The 14,543-nt window shown below is 42.6% G+C and overlaps 1 protein-coding gene across 2 annotated transcripts in view; it reads left to right on the top strand.

The window, feature by feature from the left end:
* Positions 1-14,542, top strand: part of LOC6619871 (death-associated protein kinase related) — a 52,049-nt gene extending 37,507 nt beyond the window's left edge. For both annotated transcript variants that reach the window (XM_032726655.1, XM_032726654.1), the window contains 4 exons: positions 12,128-12,340; positions 12,402-12,577; positions 12,659-12,977; positions 13,345-14,542. In XM_032726655.1, coding sequence (XP_032582546.1) covers positions 12,128-12,340; positions 12,402-12,577; positions 12,659-12,977; positions 13,345-14,515 — 1,879 coding nt within the window. In that variant the 3' untranslated portion in view covers positions 14,516-14,542. The remainder of the gene's footprint in view (positions 1-12,127; positions 12,341-12,401; positions 12,578-12,658; positions 12,978-13,344) is intronic.
* Position 14,543: the final 1 nt, after the last annotated feature.

Consider the following 14,543-nt stretch of genomic DNA (forward strand, 5'->3'; position numbering starts at 1 on the left):
ATAAATCTTTGATTCAGCGAGACGTGAGAACTTTTAAATGGAAACCGAGTGAAGAAAGACTGAAGAATCAGACGGCTGGGCAGTCGGCTTCTGCATGCGAAGAATTTGGAGACTTTAATTTACTCTATAAAATCGAGCTTTTGTATTTCATTTATGCCACTGCACAATCTTGCTCTCTCTCCCTCTGTTTCCTTCGCCTTCTCTGTCTCGCCTTTTCCCACTTTAGCAACGAAAAAATTGTTTCCATGAAATTTCCCACAATTTTCCCACTGCGAACTGCCGTGGAAAACGAGTTTTCATCAAAACGTTTGCCGGCAGTGGCGTGGCAAAAAGGAAAAAGAAAAAACTTTCAATGCTTGGCGGCTGTAAGCTAAAAAAAAACCCCTTTTTCCCACTCCGCCCATCCACTGCAGCACTCCCCCATCAATCTACCCCACCCCCATTTTCGATGCACCCCTGTGCCGCCCCCTTTGTCGCCAGAAAATGCATTCGCATTCATGTGTGAAAACATTTCCACTTTTTCCCAGAGAAATGCCAGCAGCAGGCAAAGAAGAGCTCTAGAAAACCAAAAGAAAAGCGGGGAGGCGAATTTGCATAATTGACTAGCATTCAATTGAGAGCGGAACTGCTCTCGGCTAAAATAAACAAAAAAAAAAACTAAACAACACAAACATTTCAGCGACAAACAGGAAATAAAATAAAGAATTTCATAAAATTATTTTATACCTTAAAGGTGTCGGAGATTGCGAATTATTTCCGTCGAAAAATAGTCAGCATTTTGGCTAAAACACGGCAAATAATGGTCCAAAAATGGATTGCCATACCTCGTTGAGCTCGTAATTGAATTCCCAATCGATTGGCATTCAAAATTGGGAATTTTAATTTTGTGCCATTTTTCGCAAATTTTGATGATGTTACCCCTTACCGAAAATGCAAAAATCGACCAAAAATTAATTTTTCAAAATCCGTCAAAAAGTGATAGGGATAGTTAGTACTGGCAATAAGCTGGACAAAACAGTTTTTCTTTTAGCTTTAAGCTCATTTTTAGCCAAGTTATGCTAATAACTTCATTGAAGTCGCTATAAAATGATCTAATGATTATGCCATTCAAGTTGGCTTATATGACCTTATGGAAACTATTTTTCAAAACTCCATATCCCAAAATTCGTGCTAATATTCTTTGCGACTCGTTCGTTTGCCGTCTTCCCCGTTTCGTTTAATTGAACTGTGTGACTCATTCTACTGCCTCTCGGCGAGAAGAAAAAACTTGAATGAAGAATCTGAGAAGGTAAAATGCGTTCCTGGTCGATGAATCATCGTCGGATTTCAATAAGGAAAGGATTGCTGCTTAACCGTTAATCGAATCAGAAGATTCGTAGTCACCACGCTGATTTCATGATGTAATCGCAAATGTTTCGAGTTTGGTCTTTTGAAAACCGCATTTGAAGAAATCTTGAGCTTTCAAGGGTTAACCGCGTGTGGGTTGCCCTGCTGCATTTGTATGTGAGCGTTGCATGAGTGTATTTTGCGTTGGACCAAAGTCAAAAGCAAGGCAGACACCCCCACCCAGTTTAACCCCTAGTCGCCCCTGGTTTTTTTTGCTCTTTGCCACTTTGTCGTGTAATCCAACGCTTTGAACTTTAACGCTTCGCTGGTTTTCACGCATGCAGAATTCAAATGCTTACTATATTTAATTTTTTTTTTGTTTTCTGTTCGCCTTACATATCGTTGCTATGTGCCACACGATGTAAGAGTTTTGTTGTCGTCCCAATTCTGTCAATCAACTGCAATCTTTTTTTTCCAAGCTCTCGTATTTTTGTGGGTGCCAAAGCGTTTTGTTTGGTTAATGTTAAACCACAAAAGGCCAAAGTCAAAGTATTAATGACAGCTAAGGCAAGGGAAATAACAGCGACGCCATATCATCATCCAGCCGGCCAAAGGGAAAGGCAGGCTCAAAAGCCCAGAAAAATGCATCAAATTGCAGTTGAGGTCAAGGGCTAAGCCCAAAGTGTTGATTTAACCAACTTATTTTGTATTTAACCCCTTGAATAAAATATAAACATACATATGTACATGCTCATAACAAGTGAATCACGCGGCCAACCAAACGAAGAAAAACCAGTTGAGTGAGGAAGAAGGGGTTAACAAATTGGGGACTTGACTCAATTCTGAAACTTGGGCAACAAACTCTCTTCTAAGAAAGCCCTTTCTCTGCGCTTTTCTTGTGCCGCGAAAACCAGTTGAATTAACCAAGAAATAAAACTAGTTCAAACCGTTAGTCCACATATCATACATCATTTCATGTTATTGTTATTATTTTCCTCATTTATACAAAATATACACATGCATACGTATATGGCTATTTTTGCTGCTTTTTTGGTTAAGTTTCAATTCCGATTTTTATGTAACCTCTTAAGCGGCTTAAAGAAAACAACAACAAGCTGGCTGTGCGACCTTCGTCGCCAGCTGCCACGACAATTAAACACGAGAAATCATAATTTGTGGTGACTGCCAGTTGGATTTCCTAAGAAATTCCCATCTCTCGCTGTGCCCTGCATGCAAAATCAGCGCCCGTCTTTCTTTTATAATTCCTCATCTCCTGCTGCATATCCGCATATCGAAGAAGCGACAATAATAACAGGAAAACAAAAAGTAAAACATGCCACATAAATGAGCATAAACTTGAGAAGAAAATAAATGCACCTCCGCGCGAGCTGAACCTTTGAATGGATACCCTCTGAGACTAATGGGTACATTAATATGAAACAGAATCGAGTTTTGGCCAAATGGAATAACTTGATGTGTCGTATTGTGGCGATGATCTACAGAAGTGCAATAAACAATAACACAATAATACAATAAACTGTAGCATCATGTGAAGTATTTATGAAATGAATAAGCTCCCAACAGAAGGATATGGTGTATTGAAAGCTATAACTAACGGACAAGCGATACGGACAAGGTTCTTTGTGCTTTACAGTTTACCAAATTAGTATCTCATGTAGCATAGGTATGATTCTTCTGTTGAAGGAGCATTGGTATTCCTCGCCTATTTTAGAAACTAGTACCCTCAAAATGTGGTCTATTCGAAATGCACCATCCCGGCAAGGGCATTATATCGTTCTCTTGTTGCATCGGGCATGACTCGAGGCCTTGATTGCACCGATGACACGTACAGTACACCATATACAATATGTTAAATGCGTGTTCCGTGCACTTCGTGCTATCTCTCAGTCCGCGACAGCAGTTTTTACGTGTCCAACGGACAACGGCGACAAAATGATGATTCCCAGCCGCAGGAACGAGACCGATGATATTCTACTGGAGAGCCAAAAAGAGATATAGCTCTTCGATTCGTCTTCCCTTTCTTGGGCGCCTGATTTTTTATATTGGCAAGGTCAGCACATGTGTGTGCAAGAATATATATATATATATATACATACATTATATAGTATGTATGTATGAATACTTATATCGGCAAACAAATCCCAATGTTGTTTGCAGTCTCAGTTTCTTGTATTTTGTTTTTGTCCACGGTGTTGTGATTCTTGGGGCTGGCCAATAAATTCATTTTGTCTGGTGGCATGTGCCCCGAGATTAGCCCCACAGCTGCCACATGGAATGGGAGTTGCGTGGAGTGTTGGATGCTGTGGATAGCAACTGGGAACTATAGTTCCCTCGTGGAGTTAAGGTTACAAAAGTCAAAGATTAGCCCTTAAAGTGCAATAAATAAGGATGATCGAACCGCTTATTACTACTCCTACTCCATATATGAATATTGCATTGAATCTAAACTAGTTGCCCCAAACTGGCCAGCTCAGCCCGACTGCAATCAACTACAGTCGACAGTCGCTAAACAAGTCAACATGTCTTGTGATCCGGCTGCAAAGAACTCGAGGAATGCGTCGCCGTCTTATCAATGGCCAGCCAATCACAGTCGATACAGAAATAAAAAACAAGCACAAATGGAAATAAAATGAAATGGCCACTGGCAGCTCAAGGATATCGGGCAGGCCAAAAGCCAACTCAGATCAATTGTGTGACTGTGGCGAACAGAAATCGAAGTGGGGAGCAGCGAGCCAGTACAAGAGGAACAGGCAGCTGTGTGTGCCATATCAGCCAATTGGCAATTGCTAAGCTAATTTATCATAATTAAAGCCGCTTAAATGTTGCTGTGAAAGCGCGAAAATAGGTGAGCCGAACGGAAGCTGCTGAAAAGGGATGTGTGCAAGTGGGAAGGCATCCAGGGGTTAAACCAAACCAACTAAGCTAACGAGCCTGACACATTTTCAAGTGGGTGTCGATGGCCCTGCGCCTATCTCTCTCTGGCCACGTATGGCCCTCTCTTTCTGTTGACTGACTGACTGAAATGAATGTGTCAAGCTGAAGTGGAAAACGGGAAATGGGAAGTAGAAACGGAAATGGGCGTAGGAGTACGGTTGCAAAAAGGATACGAATGCATGCTGTGCGCCAAGAATACTCGGAAATGCATGGCAATGCACAGTGGGTGGCCAAAGTCTGCGTTCGGACCTGGCCAAAGCTATCAAATATTTATTTTTATGCTTTCCAATTAACATTCGAATGGAAATCGGCTAGCCAAATATTAATTCAGCGCTCCTACTGATTCAAATACACATTTGCATACATTTACGTTCGACATGGATTGGCATTTTCAATGATGTCTAAACTATGTTCACATTAAAATAATATAACCACGAAATCGAATGGGGTTCGATGGTATTTTACGGGCTGAATATTATATTTAATTTAATATATAATATTTATGTGGCATCCTAGAGATCCCTTACTTTTGGCACCCACTGTACTTACACCACCTACATTGCAGGCTCTTTTGCCTGAGTCTGCATATATGAGTGTGCGATTTTTTTTGTCTGTAAGCTCCTCGTAATAATGTCAAGTGCTTAAAGCGAAGGCAAAATCTCTCCGCCCGGGCAGAGATGCAAAAGAAAAAGAAGAAAAAAAAGGGGCGGAAAAAACATGAATTAAATATAAACAAAGGCGGGAAAAACAAAAGCACCCAGGACACCCGATTATGAACCTGTCCCTGTTGACAAACCCTCGTCTCGGGGGCTTTGACACGCTCCTAATTGAAAAGGAAATGCATAATGCAAAATCCCAAATGCAAGGCGCAAAAAAAAATGCATGTTGTCATGTGTTCTGCGTTTTTGTGTTTTACGTGTGTGTCGCGAGCAAACAAACAGAGCTGCAAATTAATGAAATAACACAAAGAAATTAATCCTTGACTTTGGTAAAACTCAAACACCAACTCGAAATACAGCTAAAAAAAAAAAAAAAATTAACGCAAAATTATTAAATGAATTAAATGCACACACATGCAAACATACACACGCGCTTGGTTGCCTTTAAGCTCTGACCAAATTTGTCCACAATTAAAAACAAAGCGCGCGCGACGCCCACGCGATTTGTGCGCGTTTTTTGCCGCTTCGCCAGTCACAGTCGATGCTTTTTTTGTGTTTAAGCTGACCAAAAATGGCCAAGCGATCGTCGAAAAAAGCCACCAACTGGGGGCTCTAAGACGCATTAACAATTGACACATTTAACGGAAATTATTGATGTCAATTTGCAAATTGGAAAGTGCCCGACGTAAAAAAAAAAAAAACAAGCCAAAAGCCAATACAATATCATAATCACAATCATCGCACAATATATCTAAAGCAAAATCGTACATTCGAGTGGGCTTCATTCGATCTGAGATTTATTCTGATACTCGTAGCTGGCCAAACGGGAAATGAAATATGATTTGGACAAAGGCCGAGCAAAAATGAAAAGAAACGCGATTTGAGTATCTCGGATGGGCGAAACAAATTTTGAAATAAGTGAACAGAGATAAATCTGCCAATCTTATAAGAAAATATATACTTCTCATATAATTTGTTTTATTAATTAATTCCTTTTGGGTACTTTACTTCAAACTCAAGTTTATTTAAGATTCCCTGTGTGTTTTACAACACTTCGACTTATCCTTGTATTTTGGCACACTCACACCTAGTCGCTTGGCCCCGTCTGTTCGTTTTCCCTTCGCTGGAAGGAAACTGCCCTTGCCTTGGTTTGTTGACATTTTGTGGGTCAAAAACCTAATCAGAACCACCTCGATGCCCCGTCCGTCGCTTCGGTGTTTGCCTTGTGTTGTTATTTGCATAACAAGAGGCTTGTCTCCCCGTCCTCCGCCTCCAGGGACCCCATCCTCTGTGCCTCCATCCCTCCATTCCACCATCCTCCTTCCCAGCACTGTGGATGCACTGGCTGCCCTGCAGCTTAATAATATTATCGTGACGCATGGGCCCTCATCTCGTCAGCGCTTCTCCTCCATATAGTAGTGTGTGCATGTGTGAGTACGATGGTCTGTCTCTTTCGCTCGCCCGCAGGCTGTCTCTTTTGCGCGGCATTCTTGCATTTCACCTCTGGGCAATGCACTGCTTGCACACATTCTTCGCACTGCTTGGATTTCCTGACAAATTTAATTGTCACATTAGAAGCAATCCAGCACACTGAGAGAACATGCGATGCTGTAAAATATAATCATATTAGTAATGATTAATATTGATACCTTTGGAAAATTAATTATTAGTATATTCGTTTACTATTTTATTACGATTTTGAGGAATATCCTGTTTGTTTTTCGTTGATCATTATTTCAGTGACATTTTTTTTTTTTTTTTTGGCTGTGTGCATGAATGTCTCCTGTCTCGTTAGTCACCTTTCAAACAGTCAGTCAAAAAAGAAAACTATTAGTTGGCTTGACGTTAAATGTGATTGGGAATGGGAATGGGGATGTGGATGGGGTTGGGAATGGTTATGGGTATGGGTATGGCTATGGGTATGGGGCGATGAGGACGCGGATGACGATGACGATGATGACTCCACTCTGCACTTCACTCCTGGTTCATTGCACTCGCCGTCTCTCTCTTTCTGCTCCATGCGCACATACCCGTCCTTTTCTTTCGCTGCACTGTGCTAAAAGCATCCATCCAGCCCAACAGCAACAACAACACTTAGATGCACTTTGGGCCCAGACCATCAAAGGCAGCAATACAAAAAAAAAAAAGAAAAGAGGGAAAGAAATAGAAAAACCTCGAGCGAAAAAAAAAGAAAAGAACGTCGAAGATGCTGGGCAAATGAAGAAGAGGAAGCTGAAATTCTTCAGGCCGTCGAGAAGTGCAAGTTGCAAAAATGTTATTGTAAGTCCACAAAGAGGAAATATCTGGGCACCTGGATAGGTTGATCCATTATATATAGCCAGACTGCTCAAGAGACCGATTCCTTAAAATGCATCCCAAATGGCGCTCAAGTTTTTTTGTTTCGAAGGAACTTGGGATGCAGATGCAGCACAATAAACTATATACATTTAAAAGCTGTAAACAAAAAACAAGAAATTAAATAATATCAATTAAATGCACTTCATAATTCAGTCGATTACAATAACAGCAAACCAAAGTTCGCAAACTATATGTAATTACCATACCATTGAAACTCTCATAATTGCTATTTAATTAAAGCGAATGGGAAAGCGCGAAACCTTCGGAATCGTTATGAATCGAATATTTCAGCCATTTCCCATGATCGTTTTGCCGCTTTTGGCCGACTGGCTAACCTTTTGGCTATAGAACAAACAGCACCCGCCTAACAATTTGCACCTTGTTAACAAAACAAATTCTTAAATTCGCAATTTGCAATTCCCAATTAGCTAATGAATGCCAGTGACATTGTTCCGCATCGCATTGCATCAGCATTAGAATGGGAATTGGAATCGGAATTGGAATTGAAATTGAAATCGGATTTCGAATCGAAATGATTCGATCGAAATGTGGGGGAGTTTTGAAATTACAACGATCTCAATGCGATTTGCCAATCGACTGCAGCTGCTGTTCTGTTTGATGTGTTCTATTTGTTGCTGGCTTGTTTATTCGTTTATTTGTTTGTTTGGATTTTGGTTTACATATTTGCCTAATCGCTAGTCCACTCCGACTAACTTAAAAAGCCAAACAACTAAACCAAAAAACCAAAACTGACCCGCTCAAGAGGTGGAATGCGTAAACACGAGCGCCCCGGCGAAAGGCGAAAACAATTAAAATGCCATAAACAACCCAAAAAAAAAAAATACGAATAAAGAAACCAAATGAAACAATACGATTTGCAATCTGCTATAGGAAAAATTAAAGAGGCAACGCTTTTCTGGCTCTCCGTGTGCGGTTGTTTATTTAATTGAGCCGCGAGTAAACAAAAATCCACTTGAAATTATTTGCACATTTTGGCGGGTGATTTGTTTAACGAGGGAGAGAGTTAAGCGAAAAGGCCATCACACAGATCACTCATCGGAAAATTCAGCAATTTAATGTTTAAATAAAAGTCCATTTGAATGATAGCAAACATTATAAAAAAAAAAAAGAAAAAGAGTACGAAATCATTATATTACAGAAAGTCTTAGTTATAGTTAGTTAACCAAAGTACCCTTCTTCTTCTGTCTTCCCCAATTGGGCAACATTAAATGAATAGTAAATAAATCGAGTAGTGTTTACTGTACCTTTCTGGGTATCTTTAATCGCCACCTTCAGAAAACCACTAAACTTTCGCAACATTTACGATTTATTTTCCCAATTTTCTTGCTTATTGTTTTCCAATCTCTCAGCCTGGCGGTAAATGACTGGAAAAGGGCAATGTAAATATTGCGCAGCATTATTATTATTTTTTTTTTTTGGAGCCCCCATCATCAAGTCTTAACCCCAGCAAACCCCCTCGCAACCGTTTCCCCCCGCCTTCCATAATCCCGCTGGCATTATCTTGACACGTGCACGCGCCGCGTTTTCTGCGCGTTTTTAAACGCCACCTTATTTGGCCCTCGGTTTTGGAGCCTCCATCTCCACTGTCATCTCTTCACTTCTCGGTGGATCGGATCAAGAAATCAGCATTTAAGGGGTTAAAGGGGCGGGCTGAATGTGCCATGTTTGTATGTAGATCCGATCAATTGACGATCATTTGAGGCGATCAAACAAAAAGAAGAAAAAAAAAACTGCCAAAGCTGACCAATTTTAGAATCTTCTCCGATTCCACACCACTTCGAATCGAATAAAATTCACTCTCGAATTTTTTGGGATCTCTTTATAAAGCATTTATTATTATTTATTTATTATGTTTTGTCGAGAGCTTTCAAAAAAGCCAGAAGACAACGCAACAACAATACAAAAAGGGCAAAGCTGCGTGGGTGTGTCCAGTTTAATTCTACGCCACCGATCAACCATGAACTCTCGACTATAGCCAACGTATTTTGCCCCTATATCATCATCATCACATAGTCATCATCATCGTCATCGGGCTTGACCTTTTAAAGTTCAGTTAACCAAGTGCCGGACACTTTTTAGTGTCCATAAATACGAAAAACACTTGCAGTCAGAATAGTACATTTCAAAAAAAAGCAAGTAATTGAAAGGTATTAAAAGTCGCTATGCATTACTCTTTGTCTTCTATTTTAGTTAGGTGTTATTCTTTGTTAAATTATATCTTAGGTGCGTACCTAAGAATTCCTCACCGATTTTCGCGATTTTCCGCCCATTACCTTTAAGTTGAACTGTTAACCAAATCAAATTGAAAAATCCCTGAACAAAAAAATGTCCATCCAGTCCAAAAAAAGTCGTGCCAAAAGCATTTCAACTGTCTTACGTAACGGACAACAGCAAGCAATGAGCAAAAAAAAAAAAAAAAAATCCACAAAAAAAAAAAAAGAAAAAAAGAAATAAAAACAGAAACAGAAGAGCAGATAAAATCCCAAAAAGGAGAGTAGAAGAGGGCAATAACTTTATTACGATCAGAGAAGACCTTGCCCAATTAGGCAATGTTTTTTGTTGTAGTGAGGAGTGCAAAAATTGTAATTTAATTAAAATTTATGTTAATGCACAGTCGTCGCAACTTGTGGCTGGCTGGTCGAAACACTTGATACCCTGCCGTAAATGGGGAAAAATAAAATTGAATTAATAATGGGCTAGCATTTAGTAATAGCAATGTACCTCTTATAATTACCCCCTACCTTCCGTTAAAGTAATCCTTATATGCTGACAAGCATGTTTCTACCCTCACCCTCACAAAAAAAAAAAAAAAAAAAAAAAAATTATCCCACATGATCCCCAGGTTCCTGCAACATTGTTGCATTTTGTTTATTCTCATCGCGTATGCAAATCGCCTGGCTAATTAAATCAAACGAAAACATGCATACGAAACCATTGGGAAATTGAGTTGAGGCCCAGACTTCCTTCCATATTCCATATGTATGTCCATGTTGCTGTTGTGTTGTGCCGCTGCAGGCTTTAAATATTTCAATTTGATGCCGGGACAACTTTTATTTTATGACCCGCAACACTACACAACAGGCATGTTGTGTTGTTTGTTTAGTTGTAGACTGCCGACTGGCCCAAATGCTAAACACGGCAGCCGATTCTAGTCATGGATGCACCGCAATAAAAACCTTCTCCTACAAAAACTGAAAATATTTTAACCAAAAGATAGTAAAACTCGTAATAGCACTTCTTATCTTAACATATACCTAAGGTAACTCTTACCAAACTCGACAATTAAATATATTCCTCAGCTAAATTGATCATGCATTGCATAAATCTGGCTTTTCTCTCTCTGTAAGACCAGACAACAACTGTCACTGGAGGAGCTGGTGAAAGCGGGAGGGCAAATAGACATAGAAAGACAGGAGCGCCCGAGTCCAAGTCAATGTTTGTTGTTGTCGTCTGTCCGCTGTCAATGTCCGGGAAAGAGACAGGGACAGTTACCAGGGGCTCGAATAGTTTAGCGAGAGAGAGGGGGGTCGAAAAAACTTTGGCTGCCGGAACGTAGACACAGAACTTGACAGCTCCCCAAAGGCAGGGAGGGGGATGGGGAAGGAGGGTGCCATCTCCGCCAGAGGGGACAATTAGAAAACCAGTGTGGCGAAGGCGACGACGTCCAAGCGCTACTCATTATTGATGGCCAGACAAAGCCCCTTTTTGGGATCGAAGGAGCTCATTAGCTAAGTGACGCCAATGGGCCATCAACCGACTATCAAAATTCAGAAGCAATCTGTGGAAATTTTTGTAAGGCGCTCTTTCTTATGGTTGGAAACTATCGAAACGCATGCTTTAACTATATAAATAATCGGAATTTCTCTTACTTATCGAAAAAATTGACAACAGTATCCATAAAGTTGATAACATGGTTATCTTCATCTCATTTGTATTGTCTGTTTTCACTTAGTCTTGAGCTTGTTAGTAGGCTTTAATCATTTCGCTTAAATGATTTATGCATCTCGCAATATTTGTAATAGTAGTATTAAAGCCTTTCGGCTATTATCGAAATTATCGATAAGTAATCATACTCCCAATGCTAAGAGTATTTGCAATGGGTTGTGATCGAAATAAGTGCCTCCCTTTTATCCATTCCCCCCAAACCATTTAACCGATCGAGGCTTGCGTGATTGTCTTCTTGGCGGGATGAGGTGGGTGGTGGGCGGTGGGGTTCCCGACAAGAGAAGCAGCTGGCCAAGTATTTGGTATGCCAGCTTTGTCACCAAAGCTTCTTTCCTCTGGCCACCGCTCTGGGTTGGCTCTGGCTCCTGTTCTGGCTGCCGGATCGCATCGCCAGTTGTTGTGTCGCTTCGGGTGTTGGCAATACTCGTAGTGTTGCTGTTTTAGTTGTTTTAGTAGTTTGCCTGTTGCCGGAAGCGCAATTGCTTCATTATGGCACGTACTTTGTCAAAAGGCGTCGCGTTGAGTCACTTTTCGTTCGATTTGTGCACTACAAAAAAAAAAACAATTTGAATATCTTAGCAAAACATTAAGATTACCCCTTATGTGTAAATATTTCTGTAAAGCATTCGCTAAGAAAATTGCCATAAGGAATGAATCAAAATGGCTTCGTATCTAACTTTTTTTAATTTTAAGCTTTTTCGTTCAGTGTTTATTATCTGACCAGCGTTCCTTCTTCTTCAAAAATCCACTTAACTTATGAATGAAAAATAATCGCAGCTGGCTCACGCACTGTGTGGGCTGGTCGTAACAGAAACCAGTGGCTCTAATCCAACCAATCAATCTAATACCATCTCCATTCGCAGGGGCAAATTCGCCGCCGTTCGACGCGCCATTCACAAGAACACGGGCTCTCACTTTGCGGCAAAGTTCCTAAAGCGGAGGCGCCGGGCGCAGAGTAGCGACAAGGAGATCAAGCACGAGATCGCGGTGCTGATGCTCTGCGAGGGCGAGGACAACATCGTCAACCTCAATGCCGTCCACGAGACGCGCTCGGACACAGCACTCCTCCTCGAGCTGTAAGTAAAACGATATATACATATGAAATGGGAATCTAAATGGATTTTCCTTCCTTTGCAGGGCCACTGGTGGCGAGCTGCAGACGATCCTGGACAACGAGGAGTGCCTGACGGAGGCGCAGGCCCGCCACTGCATGCGCGAGGTGCTCAAGGCACTGAAGTTCCTGCACGATCGCTCCATTGCCCATTTGGACCTCAAGCCGCAGAACATCCTGCTCGCCGGCGAGCGCATAGAAGGTTTGTATACTTTTGAATCAATTATGCAGATGCAAGCAGAATGGCCTGAACTAATGGATTGCCTTTTAATAACAACAACAGATGGATTGAAGCTGTGCGACTTTGGGATCTCGCGGGTGGTGTGCGAGGGCATCAATGTGCGAGAAATGGCCGGCACACCAGACTACGTGGCCCCCGAGGTGCTGCAATACGAGCCGCTGTCCCTGCTGACGGACATCTGGTCGGTGGGCGTGCTCACCTACGTGCTGCTATCCGGATTCTCGCCCTTCGGCGGCGACACCAAGCAGGAAACCTTCCTCAACATCTCGCAGTGCGCCCTCACCTTTCCGGACAACCTCTTCGGCGGCGTCTCGCCGGTGGCCATAGACTTCATCCGTCGCGCATTGCGAATTAAGCCAAAGTGAGTGTCGGTTTTGTAATTCAATGTATCAGCAGTAGACTAGACTAGACACAAATCTTTAATGAAATGATTCCTAATTTTGTGGTCAGCTGATTAATAATGTTTATACGCATTGATTTAAATATGATGCATGGGATTAATGTAAAGCTTCTGCCTCATGACATTTATTTTGATTAACATGAAAGGAATTCGTAACTTCCGTTGCTGTGAATGCATTACCTATTCCATTAAACAATCAGTGGATTTCCTGTACGTGCCATTTATCGTTAGAAGTTTTGTAAACAGAATGTAATAGTGTTGTTATATTAGAATTTATTTATAATGCAGTTGGTTTAAATTTATTCACCGTGTTTAACTATTCTTGCAGCGATCGCATGAATGCCACTGGCTGCTTGGATCACATCTGGTTGAAGGACGACTGCTCGCTGGACAGACAGATTTATCTGCAGCCCCAGAGCGATGCCGAAGAGGAGGAAGAGGAGGATATCGACGACGATGTGGAGGACGAGGAAGAGGAGGAGCAGGTGGAGGAAGAGGAGGAGGCACAGAACGTGGAGGAGCCAACGACAGAAGCACCACAGCAGCAGCAACAACCTGTCCAGCAGCATCAGCTAGCCAAATCCGGACAAATTCACAGCAAACCGACGCACAATGGCCACCATCGGGCGAACAGCAGCGGCAGCATCTCCAAGATACCCATTGCGACCAGCAAACTGCAGAGTAGTCCCAGCTCCGAGACCACCACGGCCATCCACACGCTGACCAGCAACAGCAATGGACACGTGCACAAGCCCACTCAGATTGTGACGCCAACGCGAAGAGCTTCAGATTCGGACAAGGAGAACACGTATACGGCCACGTTTGTAAAGAAGCCAGTCGCCACCATCCAACTAGGCAGCTCCAATGGCATCGAGGATGCCACGGTGGTGGCCACCCTCACTCTGTTTCCCGACGCACCCACCACACCAAAGGTGATTCGCAAGACGCCGACGGGCGAGTCGAATGGCTCGGCCACGTCTGTCAAGGCTCTGGTGAAGAAATTTCAGCTGGAGGACTCGAGTGGTTCGGCGGTGGCACGGCGCAGTGGAGGAGCGGTGACCAGCAGCAGTGGACTGCATTCGCCAACGACGACATCGGTCAGGTTGAACAGCATTCGTCGCGCCTCGGAGCCGCTGACCACGGTCTACAAGAAGCAGACGTCACAGAATGGATGCAGCGGCACTTCGAATCCGAGCCCAAGTCCCGGCAGCAGTCCCAGCACATCCGGCAGCACCGCCACCCTGCTGATCCACAGCCAGCGTTTGGGCAGCAGCACAGCACCGGCGAGCCACTGCGTCGCCGTTCCAGTAACAGCCACAGCCACCTCCGCCAGCAGCAGCAGCTCAGGGAAGTCAACAAGTGCCGCCCACCATCTGCACCACCATCACATGCACCACCATCATCATCACCACCACCATCATGTGGTGATTGCGGCAAAGAATGCCGCTGCCGTCGCCGCCACCAACAACTTGAGCCTGGATCAGGGTATCATCTGTTAGCTAAGGGCCAGCCGGGCCAGCCGCAATG

This window comes from Drosophila sechellia, chromosome X, assembly GCF_004382195.2.
Source record: "Drosophila sechellia strain sech25 chromosome X, ASM438219v1, whole genome shotgun sequence".
In the NCBI taxonomy this organism is placed as follows: Eukaryota; Metazoa; Arthropoda; class Insecta; order Diptera; family Drosophilidae; genus Drosophila; species Drosophila sechellia.